Source organism: Poecilia reticulata, chromosome 7 (assembly GCF_904066995.2).
Source record: "Poecilia reticulata chromosome 7, P_reticulata-male-v2, whole genome shotgun sequence".
Lineage (NCBI taxonomy): Eukaryota > Metazoa > Chordata > Actinopteri > Cyprinodontiformes > Poeciliidae > Poecilia > Poecilia reticulata.
In genome coordinates, this window is record NC_088836.1 from 34191625 (window position 1) to 34217027 (window position 25403).

The window sequence follows — 25403 nt, forward strand, 5'->3', positions numbered from 1 at the left end:
ATCTTGTCTGATTAGTAGTTAAGTGATTTTAATCTTGTCTGTTTAGTAGTTAAGTCATTTTAAACTTGTTTAGTAGTTGTCATTTCAAACTTGTCTGTTTAGTAGTTAAGTCATTTCAAACTCGTTGTTTAGTAGTTAAGTCATTTTAATCTTGTGCGTTTAGTACTTAAGTCATTTTAAACTTGTTGTTTAGTCGTTAAGTCATTTTATTCTTGTCTCTTTAGTAGTTAAGTCATTTCAAACTTGTCTGTTTAGTAGTTTAGTCATTTTAAACTTTTCTGTTTAGTAGTTAAGTCATTTTGAACTTGTCTGTTTAGTAGTTAAGTAATTTTAAACTTTTCTGTTTAATAGTTAAGTCATTTTGAACTTGTCTGTTTAGTAGTTAAGTCATTTCAAACTTGTCTGTTTAGTAGTTAAGTCATTTCAAACTTGTTGTTTAGTCGTTAAGTCATTTTATTCTTGTCTCTTTAGTAGTTAAGTCATTTCAAACTTGTCTGTTTAGTAGTTTAGTCATTTTAAACTTTTCTGTTTAGTAGTTAAGTCATTTTGAACTTGTCTGTTTAGTAGTTAAGTAATTTTAATCTTGTCTCTTTAGTAGTTAAGTCATTTTGAACTTGTCTATTTAGTAGTTAAGTAATTTTGAACTAGTCTGTTTAGTAGTTAAGTCATTTCAAACTCGTTTTGTAGTTAAGTCATTTTAATCTTGTCTGATTAGTAGTTAAGTAATTTTGAACTTGTCTGTTTAGTAGTTAAGTCATTTCAAACTCGTTTTGTAGTTAAGTCATTTTAATCTTGTCTCTTTAGTAGTTAAGTCATTTTGAACTTGTCTATTTAGTAGTTAAGTAATTTTGAACTAGTCTGTTTAGTAGTTAAGTCATTTCAAACTCGTTTTGTAGTTAAGTTATTTTAATCTTGTCTGATTAGTAGTTAAGTCATTTTAATCTTGTCTCTTTAGCAGTTTAGTCATTTTAAACTTGTCTGTTTAGTAGTTAAGTCATTTCAAACTTGTTGTTTAGTAGTTAAGTAATTTTAATCTTGTCTCTTTAGCAGTTAAGTCATTTTGAACTTGTCTATTTAGTAGTTAAGTAATTTTGAACTAGTCTGTTTAGTAGTTAAGTCATTTCAAACTCGTTTAGTAGTTAAGTCATTTTAATCTTGTCTGATTAGTAGTTAAGTCATTTTAATCTTGTCTCTTTAGTAGTTTAGTCATTTCAAACTTCTCTGTTTAGTAGTCGTTATTTTAAACTTCTTTGTTTAGCAGGTAAGTCATTTTAATCTTGACTGTTTAGTAGTTAAGAAATTTTAAACTTGTCTGTTTAGTAGTTAAGTCATTTCGAACTTTTCTGTTTAATAGTTAAGTCATTTCAAACTCGTTGTTTAGTAGTTAAGTAAATTTTAATCTTGTCTGTTTAGTAGTTAAGTCATTTCAAACTTGTCTGTTTAGTAGTTTAGTCATTTTAAACTTTTCTGTTTAGTAGTTAAGTCATTTTGAACTTGTCTGTTTAGTAGTTAAGTCATTTCAAACTTGTTGTTTAGTAGTTAAGTCATTTTAAACTTGTCTGTTTAGTAGTTAAGTCATTTTAATCTTGTCTCTTTAGTAGTTTAGTCATTTCAAACTTCTCTGTTTAGTAGTCGTTATTTTAAACTTCTTTGTTTAGCAGGTAAGTCATTTTAATCTTGACTGTTTAGTAGTTAAGAAATTTTAAACTTGTCTGTTTAGTAGTTAAGTCATTTCGAACTTGTCTGTTTAGTAGTTAAGAAATTTTAAACTTGTCTGTTTAGTAGTTAAGTCATTTCGAACTTTTCTGTTTAATAGTTAAGTCATTTCAAACTCGTTGTTTAGTAGTTAAGTAAATTTTAATCTTGTCTGTTTAGTAGTTAAGTCATTTCAAACTTGTCTGTTTAGTAGTTAAGTCATTTTAAACTTTTCTGTTTAGTAGTTAAGTCATTTTGAACTTGTCTGTTTAGTAGTTAAGTCATTTCAAACTTGTTGTTTAGTAGTTAAGTCATTTTAAACTTGTCTGTTTAGTAGTTAAGTCATTTTAATCGTGTCTGTTTAATAAAGTCATTTTAAACTTGTCTGTTTAGTAGTTAAGTCATTTTAATCTTCTGTTTAGTAGTTAAGTCATTTTAATCTTCTGTTTAGTAGGATATTATTGGTCATATTGCCACTGACAGAAACTGTTACGAATGAAATTGAAATGTTGGTTCTGATGTTTACATTTCAAAATGTAAAGTCATTTTAATCTTCTCTGTTTAGTAGTTAAGTCATACTTAGTAACTTTTATGTTGATACTAGGGCTGCACAGTTGGTAGAGCTGTTGCCTTGCAGCAAGAAGGTTCTGGGTTCGATTCCCGGCCCCGGTCTTTCTGCATGGAGTCTCCATGTTCTCCCTTTGCATGGTGGGTTTTCTCCAGGTACTCCGGTTTCCTCCCACGGTACAAAAACATGACTGTCAGGTTCATTGGGCTCTGTAAATTGTCCCTAGGTGTGAGTGTGTGTGTGCATGGTTGTGTGTCTCTGTGTTGCCCTGCGACAGACTGGCGACCTGTCCAGGTGACCCCGCCTCTCACCCGGAACGTTAGCTGGAGAGGCAGCAGCACCTCCTGACCCCACTGAGGGTGTATAGAAAATGGATGTTGATAATACCAATAGGATGAGGTTATTGTTAGCATTTTGACTAACACAAAAAGTAAAATTACCCAGAATGCTAAGGTTAAATGCTATCAGTAGCACCAGTGGGACCTCCTGCTTGTTGATTTACAGACTTGGTCCTTTCAGTTAATAGTCTAAAATGCTTATTTTAGGTACAAAGCTAATGTTAGCATAACAACTATCACTAGCAAGAAGGGGAAATAGCATGTTGACACTAGCAGTGGGCTGTGCATAAATGCTTTCATTAGCATGTTCACCAATACATACTGTATTGTGAACATAGCTAGTACATAAAAACTCAGCAAAAATGCTTGCCGTTTTTGGCTCAACGCCAAGCATTTAATGTTTTTATCTTTTTTGTTTTAATCTTTTTCTCCCTCACTGTTTATTCAATGTCACATGCTGTCTTTATTTTAATTATGTAAAGCACTTTGAAATGCCTTGCTGCTGAAATGTCCTATGCAAATAAAAATTGATTGAATTTGATTGATTACTTTAGAGACATAAGGAAAATTTTTGTTTTCTCGAGATTGCAAGAAACTCTTTAGATCCAAAACATCAGAGACAAACAATCACAACGAGGACACATGGGGGAGATTTAAGTTTTCATTTGGAGCTTGGAGTATAAACATATCAGATCAATACGGAGCCCCATAAGGGACATGGAGAAAAGAAATCCCAAGAAATTTACTTGAGATCCCGAGAAGCTCTTTCGTTCCTTCTTGTCCCTTATGGGGCTCCGTACACAACAGCAAAACGAAAGACTGTCCCATTTTTTCCCCAAACGCTTGCAGAAATCGTGTTTCTGACTCTAGGTGGCGCTGTTATGTCTGTAGTTTATGAAAGTTTTGCACCTTTTTTTAAACCAGAAAACATGAATAAGCAGGAATATATAAACATTGGAGTGGGACAGAATATATTTGCTATTTTACGTTTTTATTAAATAACTAACTTAAATAGAATTTATTTTCTGCACAAATACCAACTCAGAAATGGAATAAAATGTTTAAAACTGACAAGAAAATCAGTCCTGGGAGGAAAGGAAAAAAAAACAAAAAACGATATAGGTTGGAAATTATTACATTTTACAGACATTTGAATGAAGATTTACGCAAAAACACGAATAAGAAAAAGAACAAAAATCTGATGTTTACAAAATTTTATTCCAAATCCTAACAGCATTTGTAGCGAGAAACAGGACAGTATTTTGTGCTTGTACACGTTCAAACCTTCACACAGCCAACAAGCATTTAGTCCCTTTGAGGTAATGTGCAAAAGCATTGAATGAACTTTGATCACATTAAAAAAAAAAAGAAAAGATCCACCAATAAAACAGATCGCAGTCCCACAAATCGGGACTTTTGGCATTAATATAAAAAACAAGAAAAAGAATAAAATGTAAACATCAGAACCAACATTTCAATTTCATTCGTAACAGTTTCTGTCAGTGGCAACATGACCAATAATATCCGTAAAAAAGGAATCGTGATGACAAGAAGCAGCTAAATTAAAGTAGTTTGTAAGAAACGTGATAAAAAAAGGACGATTCCTCGGTTACTTGATTGTTCCGTTTGCTCCAATTTTGATTTAAAAGCTTTAATAACAGATAAATCCTGCAGAATAAAAGATGTTCAATAAATCTTCTGGAACCACAAACAGAGTGAAACTAGAGGATTTGAACATTTTGTCGTCTTATTCCTGTTTCTCTCATTACGGGTTTAGTTTTCTAGCTTAAAAAATGAAAGTGCATCAGTATGTTTTTGGTAGAAATGCATCAAACCGTGTTTATAAAATTCACAGATATAAAAAAGGAAATTAATGAATGTCAGATTTTTTTGTTTAGCAGTTGGAATAAAGTAATTTTCCTAAATGTTTTAGCTCGGTTTGTAACCAGTTCTGACCCAAACGGATCTGCAGGTAAACAGCAGTGGACGGCTTGTTTAAGGCGCTGCAGGTCAACGATGAGGTAGATTTATGCACCTCAACTGTCCGTCACTCACCTGACTGCAGATTTACAAAATTCATATGATTTTTTTTTGCCCATTCATAAAACCATGATCAGAGTATGGAAGACTCATCCTGCCAAAATTTCTGTCTTTAGAAATAAAGACGGAAATAAATAAATGGTTCGATAAAGTAATGTGCCAAATATATAGCATTCAAAAAATAAAAAACTTTTCCAACTTATTTCATTAGTCATAAAATATTTAATAATGTTCACTTATTAAATTTTTAAAAACTTTTTTCTAATTATTTTTTTCATTTTAGTTTGACAAATTGAGTATTTATTTAGTCACTTTTTAAATCATATATTTATTCTCTTCTGTAATTTTTCCATTGCATTTTTTTACTCTTCTGTTATCTTAAATAATTTATGTTACATTGTATAATTAGATAAGTTGGGAAAAATTTTTATTGACATTTTAATACCTCTTTTTTAGTGCAATTACTTTACAAAGTCAATTTTTCTCCATAGTTTTGGCTAATTTTGGCAGGATCAGTCCTCCATATAAGTAGAGCTCAAACCCCAAATCAATAAAGATTTTAAAAAAGTAACTCAAACGTTACAACAGTCTTATAAAAACAGTCAACTAGTTTTGATTTTAAAAAGCTTCACATGAGTCACATTCTGCAGATGCAGCCCAAAAATATTTCATCAACCATGAGGTTGTTTCATCCATCTTAAAAACCGATACACTGGTGCATTCACACACATTTCCTGAGGAAAACAGCTGCTGGTCAGAGGCAGCGGAATTACACCATTAATTGCACAAAATACGGAGATTATTTAGTTAAAATTGAGAGTACTGAGTGATCGGCAGTGTAGAAAGCTAACAGACTTAATGTAAAGATAATAAACCGTTAAATAGTGATTTACTTTCACCCAACTACGTAGTTCTGCGTCCCAGACGGGAAACGGAACCGTGGCGCAGCTCCGGATCTATCGGAGCTGCTGCAGGTCAGGGGAGTTGGGCGAGGACGGCGCGGTGCTGGCGGCGGAGACGCAGGCGGCGGCGGCGGCGATGGGAGGAAGCTCATCGCAGGCGAAGTACTCCTTCAGCGGGGCGAAGAGGTGGCGGATGACCGGCACGCTCCACGCCTTGCCCAGCAGCTTCTGCCGCTGCTGCCGGTTCATGTTCCTCGCGTCGGTGTAATGTTTGGGGAAACCAAAGATCCTGGACAGAAGAGGAAAAACAATCATGCGTTTCATCTAAAGATGGCGTCTGCTTCTAAACAACCAACGTGGGAGAATATCGACTCAGTCCCACATGACGGGGTGAGATGAAAACCAAATCCTGACGTCTCGTTGCGTTTACGTACTTTTCCAGTTCGGTGATCCAGAGGATGTCCTCTCTCCCGTTCTGCAGGACCGGCAGCAGAGACACGTCCTTCCCCTGCTTCAGGGAGTTGGGATTTGTGGTGATGGTTCTCACTTTGGTGACCTGGAAATAAACGGTCGTGAGTTTAGTCAGCTGGGCTCAGAACCTCTGACCCGAACGGGAAACGTGGCTTTTCTCACCCGGGCTTCTCTGCCGAGCTCCAAACAGTCCTGCAGGTTCAGCTTGTCGTTCTGGGAGGCGATGATGGGCCTGGCGGGTTTTGGATCAGTCACTGCTTTAAGTACGTTACTCTTCTTGTAAATATTTCCCAGTACGTTTATTAATCGATTACTAAATTAGTTAATGATTATTTCAATAATCACGATCAATCATTTTATCCCTCGGTTTTTTTTATAACAATTAATGAAAATAACATAATTATTCTTCTACATTACCAGTTCGGTGATTTAATGTTTGGTAGTTTTCACTTTAAAAAATTTACTTTTTTACAAAAAGACGTTAGTAAAAAAAAATATTTTTTTTCCTCAAAAACATTTGTGTATAAAATATACTAACAAAAACATATTTATTCTAAAAATATAAATTTTTACATCCATTTCATTAAAAAAAATTAAAATAATATAAAATATATATTTGTTGCAAAAATATTTTTTTTGTAAAAAACAAAAAAGTTCTTTATTTTTACAAGCTTGAAACGTTTAAATATTTTAGTCCAAATCTAAAGTTTCCCATTTAAACTGTTTCTGAGTAAAAACAACAAACCGTCACTAAACTCCAGCCCAGGCAGGTGAGCTCACCTGTCCCAGAGACGGTAAAATATTTAAATCAGATCCAACAGAACGAAGCAGAATTCCTGACCGCCTCACCTGCTCATCCCGGGAATGTTTCCCCAGAAGTATCGCGCTCGGTGCGCCGGGCTCACCTTCACCGCGTCCACCATCACAGGATTGCACTGTAAAAACACAGAGGCCATCAGGAACCGCTCACACCGCTGCAGGCTGCGCAGGCGGGAAGCAAACCTCCAGGAAGCGGCAGATGTTGACTTTGTCGTGCGTGTTCATGAAAACGACGTTCTCGAACAGCCAGAAGAACGGCCGCTCGTCGTCCCCTTTGGGCTTCAGCAGCTGCAGGATGCGGTAAAACTCGAAAAACAGCCTGCCGGTGCCTTCTGAGCACCAAACAGATCAACACAGGCAGTCAGATTATAACAGGCAGATTAACACAGGCAGCAGATTAAAGCAGGCAGATTAAAACAGGTAGTCAGATTAAAGCAGGCAGATTAACACAGTCAGATTAAAACAGACAGGTTAAAACCAGCAGTCAGATTAAAACAGTCAGATTAAAACCAGCAGTCAGATTAAAACAGTCAGATTAAAACCAGCAGTCAGATTAAAACAGGGAGATTAACACAGACAGTCAGATTAACACAGACAGGTTAAAACCAGCAGGCAGATTAAAACCAGCAGTCAGATTAAAACAGTCAGATTAAAACAGTCAGATTAAAACAGGCAGATTAACACAGACAGTCAGATTAACACAGACAGTCAGATTAACACAGACAGTCAGATTAACACAGACAGGTTAAAACCAGCAGGCAGATTAAAACAGACAGATTAACCAGTTAGATGTTTTCTGTTTTAGACTCTCTGTAAAAACTTCTAGTTTTGACTTAAATGATTTTGTAAAGTCAAACTTTAAACATTAAATCACTTTTCTACTAATCTTTAAATAATTATGTCATTTTCATTAATTATAGAAACGACAGCGGCTAAATCACTTAATTGTGATTAATTATTGTAATAACTAATTTAGTAACAGATTCGTAGTTTTGAATTTCGAACTTAGATAGTTTTTACAAAAAATGATTCTTTCAAACACAAAAATATTTTTTTCTCTTAAATATACAAAAAGTATTTCTGTAAAAACATGTAAAAACATGTTTTGCTTAAATATCTTTTAACCAAAGAATATTAATGTAAATAAAATAGATGTGTTTGTGCCTGTTGGGCTGAAGGACGAACCATAGAGGCCTTTCCTGAGCGGGTTCACGATGGACAGGTCGTTGCAGGGGCTGCCGCCAATCAGCAGGTCGAACGGCCCCCACTTCTCCAGCTGAGTTTGAAAAATGTCATTAATTTAAATGAGTCGCTTTTCATTCTGGCAGTGAACCAGAAAATGTTCAGTTTTTTTTTAAAACTTATTCTTCAGAAAAGGGAAGCAGCAGATTCGACCCACCAGCTCCTGGGAGACGAATCGGACGTCTCCGACATGGACGATCTTCGCGTCGTGGTTGATGGTTGCCACGGCAACCGAATCTTCGCAGACCTCAGAGGCGACGTATTTCTCCACCTTGAAGCCGAGCTCCTTCAGCACCAAGTAGCCTGAGGAAGACGAGAGGAAAAGAAAATTTGATTTAAACCGGAAACAAAAACCAAACGGAAACTCATCAGTTTCTGTTCTCAGAAAAGTTTCAACCTTCTGGTGAGGATGGAGGAGAAATAAACAAAACAACACAACAACAATCCTACAGCAGGCAGGATAGGGTTAAAATGTGAATACAAAGAGCAAAAGCTACGAAGAAGAACACAAATAACAGAAACACGAGGAGCAAAGAACACGAATAGAAAACTAGAATATAAAGAATTTAAATAGAAAAAACATGAATATGACAAAGAATAACAAGAACACAAAGTTAAAACCAGGAACGTGAAAAATGCAAATACAAACACGAAGAACCGAGAGGAAGAAATATTCGAAAACAAGAAACACAAATATGAAGAAAACAAACACAAACGACACGTAAACTAAAAATCCAACACATGAATCGGCACAAAACATAACAACTTAGAGGAAACGAAGCTGAAGTGAGGAGAACATTCTGGTCCGGACGCTCACCTGTCCCGATCCCGTCGAACAGCGACAGAACCCGCAGAGGCCGGCGCATGGCGGTGGGGACAGACGGGTAGACGCGATGCGGCTCCTGCATCGACAACACGCAGCCAATTACCGTTATTTACCGTTATTTACCGTTAGTCCGACTTCACATCCCACCACCGCCGAGTGCACCGACATCGGGCCGCACCGTTTAACCACACGTCTAAAAGAGCAACAAGCTGCACAAGAACACGGGCCGAAACGTTTCCACAGAGGAGCAGCGACAGTTTTAATGTCTTATGTCTTACTTAAATTACTGTATTTGTTATTTTTTGAGAAAAAAAGTTTGTTGCTTTTTTTTTTAAAAAGTCGTTAAACATTATAATGTTTTCTGGGCCGTTTTATAGCACAATAAAGTAACTATGTTACAGTCAGTCGTTATAAAAAATGTTGAATGTGTGAAATTTGGTTTTTTCCTTGAAATTGGGCCTCTGTCTCTTTAAGAAACTCCTGCTGTTTCTGAGGCTCCGCCTCCAGGAAGTCATTCCAACATGGCTCCTCTATTAACCCTTTAACATTTTTACCAGCGTTGCTCTGAGCAGCAGCTCCTATGATGAGCTCAGCAGCTGTTTGCTAATTGCTGCTGGCTAGTCTGGAGGAGCTGAGAGGGGGAGGAGCTGCGCCCCGGAGGCGGGGCTAGGTCCACCCAGGGGATTTGCAGCTGAATGGTTGCCATGGAGATCAAAGGATCAAGGCAACTCTCCAGGTATGTTTTATAGCAATGCAAAGCCCTTTAAGACTTTAACACGTCTTCACCAGGAGGGCCCCTAGAGGGCGCCGTCACACTTTCACCATCCGCTGAACACTCACAAACTCCATGGCGCTGTTGTTGGCAAACATCTCCTGGATGCGAAACCTCCAGTCCTCCCTGGGAACCAGAGCGCCGTGGGGCTGGTGAGGCTGGCACAGGTAGCAGATCCACGGGTCCACGACCTTCAGAGAGTCGAACGTCCTTGGACCAACCAGGATGTTCAGACAGTCCTCACAGAAAGACCTGCAGACCAAACGGACCGAGACTGAACCCCCCCGCGCTGCGCGGGCCGCCCGGGACGACAGAGACCCACCTGTGGCAGCCGTCGTGTCCGCAGAGAATGACCTCCATGCCGTAGCAGCAGATGGTGCAGTAGGACTGGTATCCGTCGTCATCGTAGCGGTACAGCGTCTCCGTGAAGTTATCCTGCAGAGGGTTTCAAACCACAGCTTTAGTTTGGAGGCATAATAATGCAACCAACTAGATTACCTTTGTGCAGCAAACGTTTTTATTTGTGCTGCTTTTGCTTTGATGTTAATGACATTTTAAAAAGGTCAAAAGGTCACATTACCCAAATCTAACAAAGTTGGTGTCAAATATTTTAGGTTTTGCCTCCATCATCTTAAAGAAAACATGACAAATTTGATGCCAATAAACTCGACTACGTTTGTGCTGCTTTGAAGTTGTTACTGAAAGGTCAAAAGGTCAACCATATTACCTAAATGCAACAGCAAAACATAGCAGCATAAAGTTTATTTTGTGCTGCCATCATTTTAATGATGAGCGTTTCCAGAGGTCATGAAAGGTCAACCAGCCCTCTGCATTACTCCAGTCTAACAAAATGGTGTCAAATGTTTGTGCAGCTAAAAGTTTTGCTACTTTTGCTTTGAAGATTCCGACGATGACCTGTGGAAACTTTTTACTGCTTTAAAGTGACGGCAGCAGAAATAAAAAACGTCCGACACCAGATCCGTTAGCTCTGAAGACGGTTTGGGCTCCATCTTTACTCGGGTAAAAAAAACAAAACAGTTTTTTTGTGGCGCTGGTTTAAAATATTTTCCGCTGCAGCAGGAACTTACTTTGCACTTCAAGCAGAGGCTTCCCTTGAAGAGCGGGTGGGAAATCTCGATTTCTTTGGTTCCGCAGCACAAACAGAAATCTGCAGGTGAAACGGCAGGAAGACGTGAGACTGAATTCACAGAACGGCAGATAAACTCTCGCTGCGAACACAGACCTTCGATGTCGAGGCTCAAGTCCAGGATCTGGTTGATGGTCTTCTCTGTAAGAGATCATTTAATCAGTAACGGATAACAGCCACCACTCATCCTCCGTTTTGTTTACGAAGCAGGAGAAAATCTCCTTTTGGATGTTTGCTCTGCGCACCATCTGGGCTAACGTTAGCTTAGCAAAGTCCTCCTTTGCTTCAGTAGAAGAAGAAACATGTTTACTGAAAGCTTCCTGCTGCAAAATGCATAAGTTTAAATACACTGCATTTATTCATTTCTCTATTGAGCGGCTGAAGTTTTGTTAAACATACAATTATAAGCGGTTTCTGTTGTTCAACAAGGAACTCTGGATAACTGAAAACAGAATTTGGGGAAAAAAAAAAGAAAAAGTTTAATTTGTAAAGGCTAACCGAACGCAGGCAGTAATGTTTTAACTTCTGGTTTCCACAGGGAATATTAAAACCCTGGTGGAATATTATTTTAGCCTACTAGAGGCTGTGAGTCACATAATTGTTTGCCATGTAGTTTTCGATTACAATGCAATAAACTACGTGCCCTGTAATTAACTCGATTCATTCCACTGTTAAGCAGTTCTTTCTTTTAAAGGCGACCTGTTACGTTTCCCTGGTTAAGACAGTTCTGTGCTTTTAGGGCCTCTGTCACTTTAAATCCAAATGAGCTGTTGCTATTACCTAGCAACCCCAGCGGAACTCTGCCCGTTACCTAGCAACCCCAGCGGAACTCTGCCCGTTACCTAGCAACCCCAGCGGAATTCTGTCCATTACCTAGCAACCCCAACGGAACTCTGCCCGTTACCTAGCAACCCCAGCGGAACTCTGCCCGTTACCTAGGAACCCCAGCTGAACTCTGCCCGTTACCTAGCAACCCCAGCGGAACTCTGCCCATTACCTAGCAACCCCAGCGGAACTCTGCCCATTACCTAGCAACCCCAGCGGAACTCTGCCCGTTACCTAGGAACCCCAGCTGAGTTCCAGCACTTTTGCTCAGCTGGTCTTGTCGCTCTACGTGCTGTACAATGGCTGCTGGAAAAGATGGGTGTTTAGCTGTGGACCCAGAAACCACTCGTTGCATTCTTGCGGGAGGCTCCACTTCTGCTTTTCAAAGATGTACGGTTATAAATTTCCTCATCCGTTTTCACAAACGAGTGTAAACGTTGAGTTTGGGGGCGTGGCCAGCAGCTCATTAGGATCTAAAGTGACCCTAAAACAGCTCCAATTCAGCAGAACTGAGCAGACTGAAATCTCGTTATCCAAGATTGATTTTGTGCACAAAATGTAATGAACATGTTTTGTATAGGCCATAGAGCTGTCCTAACCCTATCAAGGAAGTGCAACAAGTCAACTTAAAGCTCTGGGTACGTTTTCAGAACCAGTTGAGACCCAGATGGAAGTGATCATCAGGTGGACTTCCTCCACTGAGCCAAATCACCACCAACAATCCCAACGATCTGTCATGTTGATGTCCGTCCTACCTCTGAGTTTCTGGTCCGGCTGCGTGTAAACGCCGCTCGTCACGTTGACCTTATTGTACGTTTTGGTGTAGCTCCTCTTCCTCTGTGGGATAAAGTCCGGCGACATGTCGTTATCCTCCCCAGACAGCCAGCGGTAGCTCTTCTTCAGGCTCCGCCCTCGGACTTTCTGTCTCTGCCATTTGCTTTTCACCTGGTCCCAGTCTGCGTCCCACTTGTCCTTCTCCATCTGGGATCTTTCCTTTCCCTGCTTCCCGCTGTAGGGAGTTGGAGGTTTGGACCTTTTTCCAGCAGAACCCGATCTGGTTTCCCCGTTGGCTTTGGAGCTGGAGGGCGGATTTCTGGAAGAGCACGACAGTTTGTTGAGCAAGACGGCTACGTGTTTCATCTCGACGCCATCTTTGTTCTCCGTCGGGGTGGAGGAGGCGGGAGCTGGGTTGGACTTTTCAAAAAGTTTCTTCTTCACCTTTGGCCTGGTGAATGTTTTAACAACACCTGGAAAACACACACACACACACACACACACACACACAATAATCACTTTTTTTTACAGAGCAAATCAAACATTAAATCTAATTTTATTTGTATAGCAGCAGAAAGGCATTTCAAAGTTCTTCATAACAAACAAACAGTCATGCAACATAAAATCAAAACATGACATCAAGTCAATGCCAACATTAAATTTGTAATTAATTACGTTTCAAATCCAACTCCAAACAGGTGGGTTTTAAGTTGAGATTTAAAGGAAGTCAGTGTTTCAGCTGTTTTACAGTTTTCTGGAAGTTTGTGGTGCATAGTAACTGAATGCTGCTTCTCCTCATTTGGTTCTGGTTCTGGGGATGCAGAGCAGAACCAGAACCAGAAGATCTGAGGGGTCCAGACGGTTGGTACAGCAATAACAGATCTTTAATGTATTGTGGTCCTAAACCGTTCAGAGATTTATAAACTAACATCAGTATTTTAAAGTCTATTCTCTGAGCTACAGGGAGAGGAGGGACTTTAAACCTGGTGTTATGTCTCCATCTTCCTGGTTTTAGTGAGAACAGCAGCAGCAGCTTCTGGATCAGCTGCAGCTGTTTGATTGATTTATTAGTCAGACCTGTGAAGACGCTGCTGCAGTAATCAATGCGGCTAAAGATAAACGCATGGATGAGTTTCTCTAGATCGCGCTGAGACATAAGTCCTCTAATCCTAGAGATGTTCTTCAGGTGATAGAAGGCCGACTTTGTGACTGTCTTAATGTGGCTCTGAAGGTTCAGGTCAGAGGTCATCACTACTCCCAGGTTTCGTTCTGATCGCTGGTTTTCAGTTGTAATAACTGAAGCTGTGCATTGATTCTGGTTCGCTCCTCTTTAGGTCCAAAGATAATAACTTCAGTTTTGTTTCTGTTCAGCTGGAGAAAGTTTTGGCAGGTTCTGGTTCTGCTGGATGTTTCTTCTTGTTATAGGGATATTTTTCCTCCTTACTGTTGCCACATGCATGCTTATCGATCTGCTTTTAAATTATCTTGGATATCAAACTGAGCTTAATGAACTGCTTGATTCAAGTTGCATGATTTATTGTTTTTCTTTTTCTACTAGAAACTGGATGATAAAAATCTTCAGTCTGGTGCTTTAGGCTCTTTTTTTAAGTATAATTTTGTTTACAGAGACATCACAATTATTTTATTTGGCGTTTCTGTTTATTTTAAAGGATATTTTAAATGTTTTCCAGTTCCAGTGTTAAATATTTACGCGGCCGCACCTCGTTTAGGTTTGAGTCCCTCCGGACCGGTCGGCTGAAAGCCCCCGAACGCCCAGTCCAGAACCTGCTTCAGAACTTCTTCGCTGTCTTGGAGCAAAGGAGAAAACTTCTTCCCACAGCGCATCGCTGCCTCCTGCAGGACACAAACGGAAATGCTTCAACCACAAAATAAAAACAACATTTGCTTCTGTACAGAGGAGAATAAAAACGTGATGCGTTCACTGATGTTTGACCTGTTCAACATGGCGGCACTACAGGGTTTGTTTACTCTTCCCAAAGTAAAATTCTATAATTTTCCCAACATTTTCAAGGCAGGTTTTCAAACTTTTGCAGCACCACAGTTTGGAGATAAAATCAATACAAATGTACAAAACAACAGTTTCAATTCACTGTTTTATATTATTCTTAATAATTTAATAAAGTCTACAGCAGGGTCAAGGTAAACTAAAATATAGTAAAGTTTTATGTTTTGAAACGTCTCTCACACCTTATGTGAGAACAAGCAGCTGCCACTAGTCTGTAGGGTCGCCTAGAGCGGCTTGATACGGACCTGCAGCGATGAGAGGACGGCCTCTCGGTAGGTGACCAGGGTTGCAAAGGAGTTGGCGCAGAAATACTGGCTGAAAGCAGCAAACGGCTTCAGAGACTGGAGACTGACCTGCAATCGGAGACAACATGGCGGACGTTTCACCATCTGCAGAAAAACGACCAACCGGTAAGAACGAAGCGGAAACACTGACCTGAGAGCACATTCTCTGGCCGTACCACTCCACCATCCTCTTCTGAGGAAGATGGACCTGGTCTTTAAAAGGGACGACGACGCCGGGCCACGGGGAGAAACCCTCGATCTGACCCCAGACCAGCTCCCCCTGCAGGCGAGCACAGGCATTACAGGCACCTCAAGCCATTTTATAGCACCATCAAGTATCTATGCTACCCTCAGTTGTTATAAAATTATTATACATGTCAAACATGACATAAAAAATTTTACTTTCTGATTCAACGCCTTGAAATGGGGTCTCTGTCTCTTTAAGAAGCTCCTGTTCTTTCTGAGGCTCCGCCTTCAGGAAGTCATCACAACATGGCTCCTATGTTAACCCTTTAAAAACGTTTTTACCATCTCAGAGAAGTAGCTCCTACACCAACTTCTTGCTACTGGCAGGCCAGAAAATTCATAAAATTAAAATGCAAACATTTGTTTAACCATGATTTTCTGCCCAACATTAAACATTTTTCATGAAATCTGACTAATCTGTACATCGTTAAAGCTATAGTAGACTGTTGCCTTGTTAATAGATAAACAGACAATTTCCAATTTTTTGGGTCATCAATTGTTTTCTGTTTTGTTGGCCAAGTTTTTATTATTCTTGACTTGTAGCCAGATGCCAAATAAAATCCTTTCAAGGGCCACAAATGGCCCCAGGGCCACACCTTGGACACCCCTGTCCTATAGAGCTCAGCAGTTCCACCAGGTGTTTGCTAATTGCTGCTGGCTAGTCTGAAGGAGCTGAGTGAGGGAGGAGCTTCATCATTGGAGGCGGAGCTTGGTCCAACCAGCTGAATGGTTGCCATGGAGATCAAAGGATTTCTCAAACATGAACGAAAGAATCAAAGCAAGGCTCCAGGTGTGTTTTTGATGAGGGAATAATATTGCTACATGATGTAAAGCTTCAAAAAAGTTGATTTTACAGAAAAATCAACTTTTAAATAAAAGTTGCAAAGTCGATTCTACAGTAAAAATCTCTGGATTGGCCTGGTTCTGCTTATTATAAAAGAATTGGTAATAAAAAGACAAAAAACTGTGTTGTACGCAATATTTTCAATTCTAAGAAAATAATATTGGTTATAATTGTAAAAAATATTAATTAAAAAAATTTAAAAAAAATCAACCACATGTATTTGACAGGCCAAATTGATAAATATCCTATAAAATGACTCAACTATGTGCCTGGAAACGCATAATAAAACCTCTTTAATTTTCTGAATTTGTCTGAAAATGCCAAGCATTTAAAAAAAAGTGACCTAAATCCTTTTCTTCAAAAAGTAACGGGTTAAATCAAGCCTGAAAGAATTTGAAAACTAGATTTCTTTTTCTTTTAATACAGCAAACATACAAAATCCTTTTTACATTTTGAATCTATGATAGACAAACAAAAAAGAAAAATTGGACTACTTTAGTTTTGGCACCTCTGGCATTCTGTAACCCTCCCCAGGTTCATCAGAAACACTTACAACAGATTTTTCTTCACAACCCGGTAGCTTCGTTGTCGAGTCCCAGATCTGATCCTCTTCATCGCTCGTCACGATGAAGATAAACTCTTCCTGATGAATTCCTTCACCTGCAATGCGGCACTAAATGAGCAGGACTTGCAGCAAAGCAGAAAGATGTAGAAAAGATTCACGTTTATCGTCTTACTCGTCTTCGTCCGCTCGCCGGCCGGAGACTTCACGGGCTCTTCTGTGATGTCGATCACATCTGATAAAACCCAGCCAGAGAGTAAGCTAACAGCTACAGCAGACCAGCTAGCGTCCAGGTAAACTGGGAGTCCTACCTGAGGAATTGTCTGTGTAGTCCATGTCATCCACACTCCTGTTATGCGTCTTCTTATATATTAAAGGCTTCACTGCAGGACTCTTATCTTCCTCTGATGAGCTCTCACCATGTTTCACTATGACTTTCTGGCAGCCAAAAGCCTCCAGAGAAGCTAGTTTCTTCCTACCGACTGGCGATCGTTGTCCCCAGACCTCCATGTGCGGTGAGGCCACAGGAGTTTTCTCCCTGTAGGGAGGGATTCTCAGGTTCCTGTAGGCCTTCAGAGAGGAACAAACACAACTCAGGTCTTCACAGCAGTGACAATAAAGCCAGTGGTGGGCACTGCGAACTATAACGCTAGCTGCGCTAACCCTAAAGCACTAATAATGAACATCAGTTAAGCTAAAGCGCTGCACACAGTATTTAGCAAAAGCTAACGTTAAAGCACTATAACAACATGGCATTTAGTGGAAACTAACTCTAGAGCATTAAGCCAACTTTGGTCCTTAACCTGGGTTCGATCGAACCCCAGGGGTTCGGCGGAGCCTCTGCAGGAGGTAAAGACACACCTGTGTAAAGTCGTGATGACGCCCCGCTTTGCCATCACGTGCTGCAGAGGATCACGTTACATTGCTTAGCCAATCAGAGGATCACGTTACATTGCTGAGCCAATCAGAGGATCACGTTACATTGCTGAGCCAATCAGAGGATCACGTTACATTGCTGAGCCAATCAGAGGATCACGTTACATTGCTGAGCCAATCAGAGGATCACGTTACATTGCTGAGCCAATCAGAGGATCAGGTTACATTGCTTAGCCAATCAGAGGATCACGTTACATTGCTGAGCCAATCAGAGCTGCGGAGGAGCCCTGATTGAAGGAGCTCCACTCTCAGCATGGATTTGAACTTGTGTCTTTATTTACTTCAGCAAAACTCACCGTTTTTACCAAATTCTGTAGCTTTCGGTGAACTTCTAAATCTGCTCCTTAGTCGCATCTTTTCGGGGTTGGTACTGCCTCGAGTGGCGTGGGGGTGGTAACACAACTAATATAATTACATTACTAAATCAGAATACCACAAAGTCTGTATTATTAGTTTTTCATTCTCTTAAGAATGTAGAGCTAATTAAATGATCTAAAGACCTTAAAGTGGTTCCAGTTTCTCTCGATGGCCAACCTGTTGAAACTGTGGCACATTTTAAATACCTTGGGTCGTTCATGGACAGTCGGATCAACTTTGCTGAAAACATTGACTATATTTTGAAGAACTCAGAGACTCTACCTTTAAGAAGACTTGGTGATCATGGAGTGACCCAACTAGAGTCTAGTTGGGTCTTGAATTTGGGGGAAAAAGATCATATTTTATTGATCACTACAGAAGGGTTCAGTGATGAAACTGGTGGGTTCGGTTCCTCAGAAAAGGTTAAGAATCACTGTGCTAAAGCGATGTGCCAACACACCACAGGACCTGTATTAAACAGTCCATGCTGCTCACTCGGGTCACCTCCGACCCATTTGATTAAATGTGAATTCAATATGTTTCATGTAGCAACTCACCTTAGCAAACACCTGTGTCTGGTGCAGAGAGCTGGGCAGCGCCAGCAGGGTCAGAAGCAGCTTGTGCAGAGTGGGCCACGGCTTCATTTTGTCCAAGATCTGCACAGACAGCAGCAGAGACTGCCGGTTTGCTCTGACACTTTTCACCAAAATAAACTGAATTTTCCATCTTTCTGAGGCGTCTTGGACAAACGACCCAAACATCAACATTCACCACTTCATTTCCACGCCACATTTAATCCCAGCTGTGACCTCTTACCTTCACCCAGCTGCTACATTCGTCGCTGCTGCTCCGTTCCTGGATGAGCTTCCTGAAATGGCAGCAGCTGCGTTGCAGCTCCGCCTCTGGAGGCCCGGCGGCGCAGAGCCCCAGCTGGACGGCCATCACCGACAGCACCTCCCAGGGAAAATGTTTCTCCTGCAGGACAGACGGGGAGAGTTCACCAGAAAACCACAGCAAGCACTCGGCATGTTCAGGTTCCCCCAAGGTGTTATAAGCCTGGCGAGCCGCAACACAAAACACAGACCACTGAATAGTTCCTGCAGTAAATGGGTGATCCGCTGGCAAAAGTCTTCAGTAGGAGAATTTCACAGATTTGAACTAAAACTTTGGTACCTGAGGAGTTCAGGGTGGAACATATTTGCAGATAAAGAAGGTTTTTAATCTTAAATGCAAAATCCATTTATATTGTACAGTTTTAGTTTAATTGCTGCTCTCAGAGTGTTATTGTTTTAGTCTGTATACTCCATCCATCCATCCATCCATCCATCCATCCATCCATTTTCTTGACACCCTTGTCCCTCAGTGGGGTCGGGAGGGTTGCTGGTTCCTCTCCAGTGAACATTTCGGGCGAGAGGCAGGGTCACCCTGGACAGGTCACCAGTCTGTCGCAGGGCAACACAGAGACACACAACCATGCACACACACACACTCTCACACCTAGGGGCAATTTGGAGAGGCCAATTAACCTGACAGTCATGTTTTTGGACTGTGGGAGGAAACCGGAGTACCTGGAGAAAACCCACCATGCACAGGGAGAACATGGAGACTCCATGCAGAAAGACCGGGGCCGGGAATCGAACCCAGAACCTTCTTGCTGCAAGGCAACAGCTGTACCAACTGCGCCACTGGTTCAATAATCAATTCACTGTGATTAATCATTTCAGAAGTATTTCTAAGATCCAGGAAGTGAAGGACGATGGGACTCTTACTGTGATACTTTCTGGACTTTTCAGCATCAGCCCGATGTTCCTGAGCGTCACGTCTCCAAGCGGGCCGGGAATGCTCTCCACCAGACTCTGCAGGGCGGCTCTGTAGAACGCCTGGGCGTCCCTCAGGAACCGGGCCAGGTTCTGCTCCCCCACACTCGGCCCGAAGGCCAACATGAAGTCCGACGCGCGCGTCCCGACGTTCACCTCGGCGACGGGGAGCAGCTCGTCGCCGTGAAGCAGATCCAGCTCCCGCTGCAGCAGGAGAGATTTATCACAATATTTTGTAACACTATTTTAGCAAAAATATAAATGGTGATGAAATACCTACACATTACTTATTTTTTTAGACAACTGCATGACAGAATTCAGCACCACAAACATAAAAACTTTCCTCTCATCCGCAGATTTCTCTCCGTGCCGTTTTTTACTTTTTAGCCGTTAAGAGGAGAAACATTAAACTGCTGTGGAAGTTACGCAGCAGGTTGTTGCTAGGCAACCGAGAAACTGCTTCTTGCCCCGGCAGGTTGTTGCTAGGCAACCACAGAATGAGTGGGTTAATGCTGCCCTCTTTGCTGATTGGCCGATTCCCCAGAACGTTCTGGATCAAAGTTCAGAGAATATTTTATATGTTGAATTTTACATCTGAGGTATCATCTACTGATATTGGTCACATGTCTATTTGAAATATATTCTTGATTTTATTGTCCAGTCCTACTGACAGTTTTATCTGAAATGTTTTTATTATTTGCTTCACCAGAGCATCAATAGATGTCAGCAAGTTAATTATTATTATTACTGGACAATAAGACAATAGTGACAATAGTGGACTTATTGTCCTATCAGTGATTCGGTCAGTGCCTACCTCTAGGAGGAAGCGGTCGACGGCGTGCGGCCGGCAGATGCTGGCGGTGTAGGACTCCATCAGGATGGAGGTGAGCTGCAGCTCCATGCTCAGCTCCGCCGTCCCGCCCTGCTGCAGCTTGTTCAGCGCCCTGAGGGGCTCCAAGGCGTGGGACAGGAACAGGAACTGCAGCCGGACCGCGTCGTCCAGCAGCCGGCTCCGGATCGACGCCTCCGCCTCATTCAGCGATTTAAAGTACTCCTGCAGGTCCTGCCACCGGGCGGCCATCTTCTGCACGCTGTGGGCGAGGAGCAGATACTGTGGGAGGTGCGGGCCGGTGTCGGCGAACACCTCCGTCAGGCTGCCGTTGATGGACGGGCAGATGGAGTAGTGGCGGTGGACGTCTGTGATGAGGTCGACGGCGTGGCTGAAGGCAGCGGTGAGTCCGGCCTGGCAGGTGCGCTCTGCGATCCCCGGGATGCTGCAGAGCGACAGCAGCTTGGGGCTGAACGCCTGCAGCTGCGACACAAACACCCGACTCAGGCTCGGCTGCGGCGCGCTGCAGTAGAACGCCACCAGGTTGGACAGCGGCAGCTCGTACTTCCGCAGCACCTCCACCAGCAGCCAGGCGTCCGAGTCGGCGACGCGCGCCATGACATCCGTGTCCATCGGCTGGCGAGGGTCGGCGCTGTCGGTGCTCATCTGCAGAGTGTGCAGCAGCTTCACCACGCTTCGGCATGAATGCTCGTCGAAGTATCCGATCAGCAGGACGCTGGCGCTGCGTCCCGCGCCCAGCTCCACACCTACGTACAGGTAGACAGAGTACGGCCGGTCGGTGACGACCGCCATGATGTCCTCCGGCTCCGCTGAGTAAACTTCATCCTGGAAGTAAGTTCTGATGAAGTTCACCAAATCGTTTGCGGGAATCTGCTTGTCCACGCGCTGGATCTGCTCCTTCGCCTGAGCCTCCTGCTTCAGATCGGGTTTCTGATCCGTCGACATGTAAACCACGTCCTCGTCATCTTCTGATGTCAAACAGATCACATCCGAACTCTGGCGTGTTTTCACTGCTGCTAAATCCATATTTACAGGAAGTTCAGTGCTCCTGGGAGAAGCAGGCTGGATGAATGCTGACCTGGACCTGAAAAAAGAAGAGTTGCATTTAAAAATTATTTTCTGTGAAGAAAAACGTCCTGTAATAAACCAGAAGTTTCACTGGAACATTACCAAAACTGTTGGGGTTTTTAAAATTAGCTCAAGATCTGTAAAGAACCAGACACAAGACCAATGAGGTTTTTAATGCCTTCCTTGGCAAACGGACAGATCCACAACCTCTAACCCGCTCTGGACCAACGACCGGTCAGCTCTGCTCCACTCTGCTTGGGAACTGGTTTTTACTATGACGACCTTCTTCAGTGGAACAGTGCTGAGATAACAGGACAGATGGAGTGGAAAATTACATCATCGATGAAGAAAGAACCTTAAAGAATAACTGGTCAGAGCCAGTTAGGAAACTGAACACATTTAGATAAAACACTCAAATAAAACGATAAACAGTGATTAGTTGTACCCAACATAAAACATCAGTCTAGGCTGAAACGGTTAATTGGATTAATCATGATTAATCATTAGGCCCGTCACAGTAAGCAATAAATCAATTAATCACATAATGTATTAAACTCAATAATTTCCATTTGCATGATTTATGACTTTTCTCTTTCTACCAAAAACTGGATGATAAAACTCTTCAGTCTGGTGTTTTGGTCTCAACCAGCAGTTTTATTGGAGGATAATTTTGTTTACAGAGACTTTATAATTTATTTTGTTTGTTGTTTATTTATTTTGGATATTTTAAAAGTCTTCCGGATCCTGTTAAAATGTTCATTAGGATATAAAGTTTAATAATCTTTGTGAATGTGTTCATGCTTTATTACTGTCAGAATAGTAATAGTAGTATGTTATAGTAATATTATAGTAATAGTATGTTATGTTTCAAAACAACATTATTGTTCATTGTAATAACTTCTGGAACAATTTATCATCCAGAAAAATTTACATGTGTATTAATTGTGATTAATCTATTGTTGAAATAATTGTCAACCAACTTAGTAATTGATTAATTGTTAGCTGGTGTAAAAACCCCCCTTCCCCCCAAAAAGACAGCGTTATCAAAACCGACCTTTTTTTTTATATCAGAGGGAAATTAGAAGGGATAAAAGTACTAAAATCCTGCCAGAACAAAATATAAATAAGAAATATCTTCTACCTAAAAAATATGACAAAATGTTCATTTAATTTATATCGCATATGAGCATTTCCGGTGGAGTAAAAACTGCGAATAATTTACATTTTACTTTTGCGGCAAGGTCCATTTTCTTCCCGTCAGGGTCATTTAAATGGCTCTAACATCCTACGCGTCCCCAATTGGAGGTGATCATGTGACGTCACGACTGTTCCGCCAATCGGGTCGAAGTGGGCAACTTTTCAGCCAATGCAAACAATCCAAATAACTTTGCAAGACATGCTTAAAAGCGAGGAAAAAAAAAACATGGAATCGGGCAAGTTAGGGGTCCGGGGGTAAGAACAATACCAAACGAAACAATGAAGCCTTAGCTGAACTTTCGCTCCTCACCAATCACACAAGAATGACAACGTTAAACGACATAAACTTAATCACATTACAACTTATTGTAACGCTGAAGTTACCGATAGCTAGTATTTAAATGACCCGGAATACCGACGGACGCCGAAAATCTAAATTTAAAGGGGTTTGAATGGTTAAACGTGAACCAAAAGATGGTTTAAAACACAGCTGGCCCATTCGCTAAGAAAATTACTGAAATCATCTCGTTTCACTTCTTTCACAAACAAGACTCATAAATTGTGTTTTGAAGAATATGTAAAAATGCCAACCAATAACAAAAATATCAATTTTTCCGTCTGTTTAAAAATAGAGTAAACGTTTTAAGTTTGTACACAATGCAGAATAACTGTGTCCAAGTTTGGTCATTGTAGGTATTTATTTAAGGAGTTAATCACAAGTCAACAAAAACAGTGAATTAACCCTTTACTCCAATCGGATGCTAGCTTCTGCGTTGTTTGTTACGCAGAAGTACGTTTAGTGAACCAAACCAAACAATGTAGCTACATTTCGATGAAACAGCAGCCTAAATTTTCAAGCTACATTGTTTGTCAACGTGTTTAGATTTTATCTGGCAATCAATAGTTAGATTTTAGTTGAACACGTGGGAAATGTGTTTAAAAAGACACGCTAAACTTACCCACGCCGATCCGTCCTTCCTCGCTACCTTCTGCCGTCGAACCATCAAAGAACCCAAAACGTGTATCCTTCCGCCGAGAGCAAAGCCCCGGTCCCCCACCGCGAGGTCTCGGCAACGTTTCCTCGCTTTTAACGCTAGGACTAGCCGCTCAGATAATTGTTGGTTAATGGCCAACAATTGTCAAAGTAGGCCATTAGACTGTGTCTAAAGTAATTCTCGGCCTTTGGATAGAACACCAGAATGCGTAAAAACGAGCAAATCCTTCTAGATTTTTCCAGATTGAGACGCCATTGTAGTTAGCCTCCAGCTAACATCGAATGAACGCCATTTAAAGTGATAGGCGTTAGACTACGCTAAAAATCAACGCGAATGTTACGAAAAGCACACTTTTACACACATTTCCTCAGTAAATTAGTTCTGAAACAGTTTATTTTAACATGTAACTACGACAGGCGCATTATAAATGCGAACAAATGAAGAAATTCCCTTTTTACAAGAAGGTCGCCGGACCATTTATATGATTGTATTCACGATTCCCCTGTTTCTACTATCGAGTTCAATCACACAGGATCCCTCGCAAAAGTTTTCACAACGTTTTAACTTTTCCTAATGTTACAACCGCAAACCACACTGTATTAATTTTAGATTATTAATTTTATGACAAGAAAACGGAAAGTAGTGCCTAACTATGACGTAGAAGGAAGATACACGGTGTTTTGTTTCTTAGCATTAAAGTATGAAAAGTGTGGCATTTGTATTCACTCTTTTTCCACAAGCTTTATACATCTAAAAACTGAAATCTGCCCATTTAATTCTTTATAAAGCAACTCAAACTAGATGGATATAATAAATACTCGTATCTGGATTAGGCCAAGACTTTGGGTGGATCATGAACATGCTTTTATGTAAACCATAATATTGTTGCTCTGGTTGTTTTATTTAGGGTCATTGTCCTGCTGGAAAGCAGATTTACGTTCCCTTGTCTCCATCTTCCCATCAACTTCTTATTCTTTCGGTTTTACGGCGGTTGGCAGCCATTTTGTATGAAGAATTACCGCCACCAACTGGACTGGAGTGTGAATCATGAGAGTACGAACAACAAAAATATTATTTTAAATCAAAACTTTGCTTTCTAGTAAACCATGTAAATTATGGGTAATGATTATTTGGGATCCAGAAAGCCAGATAGAAACTATAGATAAAGCAATTATCACCTCATTTGGTGAGAATGAAAATATTACAGACCAAATTATAGGAAATTAACTTCCATTGTAAGAGATGCAATTATTTTCTTTACAAATTATTGCAATGAAGCAAGACAGGAACGTGTTTAAAGTTAATAATTCCTTAGACAAAAAAGGAATTATTTGAAACAAGGTCATTTATTTTGCTGAAAAGTAACTTATGTTTGTTTTGTCTTATTTAAAGTGTACCGATATATTTGAACTATAATAAGCTAGATGTAAAAAAAATACTTGGCTAGTTTGTGTTTTTGCAGTGAAGTTCAAACCAGCCCTTCGTATCACCTGGTCCAACATCTTTCTACCAGTACAACCAGAGATCTGAAGTAGCAAAAGCAAATGAGGTGGATTAGCAGTGCGTTCCAAAAACCAGACGTTGCTGTAGAATATTGTCTTTGTTCCTGGTTCTTGTTAGCAGGTCATGACAGTCGTCTGTCAGAGAGACTGACTGCTACTGGAGATCCTTCCTTCCCTCTGAAGAGACGAATCTTTGAAGATACGGGTTAAGACATTTAATGTCCCTCTGGTGTAAAGTGTTCTAACTTTAATTTTCAGATTTTGTCTGTTTTGGCCAGTTTAAAAAAAAAGGTAAATTCA

At 40.8% G+C, this 25403-nt stretch overlaps 1 protein-coding gene across 2 annotated transcripts; it reads right to left on the reverse strand.

Annotated features, from left to right (window-relative positions):
* Positions 1–3800: 3800 nt before the first annotated feature.
* On the reverse strand, positions 3801–24838 carry LOC103461915 (uncharacterized). Of its 2 annotated transcripts, XM_017310123.2 has the most exons (25): positions 23566–24838; positions 21512–21710; positions 20306–21425; positions 19444–19695; positions 18491–18649; positions 18232–18330; positions 16693–16951; positions 16557–16616; positions 16373–16479; positions 14881–15009; positions 14691–14798; positions 14141–14273; positions 12401–12892; positions 10917–10961; positions 10762–10841; positions 9996–10108; positions 9742–9925; positions 8893–8977; positions 8233–8378; positions 8019–8109; positions 7017–7165; positions 6864–6949; positions 6177–6246; positions 5978–6099; positions 3801–5832 (listed from the first exon to the last, which is right to left on the reverse strand). In XM_017310123.2, exons 3-25 carry the CDS (start codon positions 21365–21367, stop codon positions 5598–5600), a joined length of 4266 nt encoding a protein of 1421 aa, XP_017165612.2. In that variant the 5' UTR covers positions 21368–21425; positions 21512–21710; positions 23566–24838; the 3' UTR covers positions 3801–5597. The 2 variants fall into 2 exon arrangements, with proteins under 2 accessions (XP_017165612.2, XP_008402537.2); XM_008404315.3 differs by lacking the exon at positions 21512–21710.
* Positions 24839–25403: the final 565 nt, after the last annotated feature.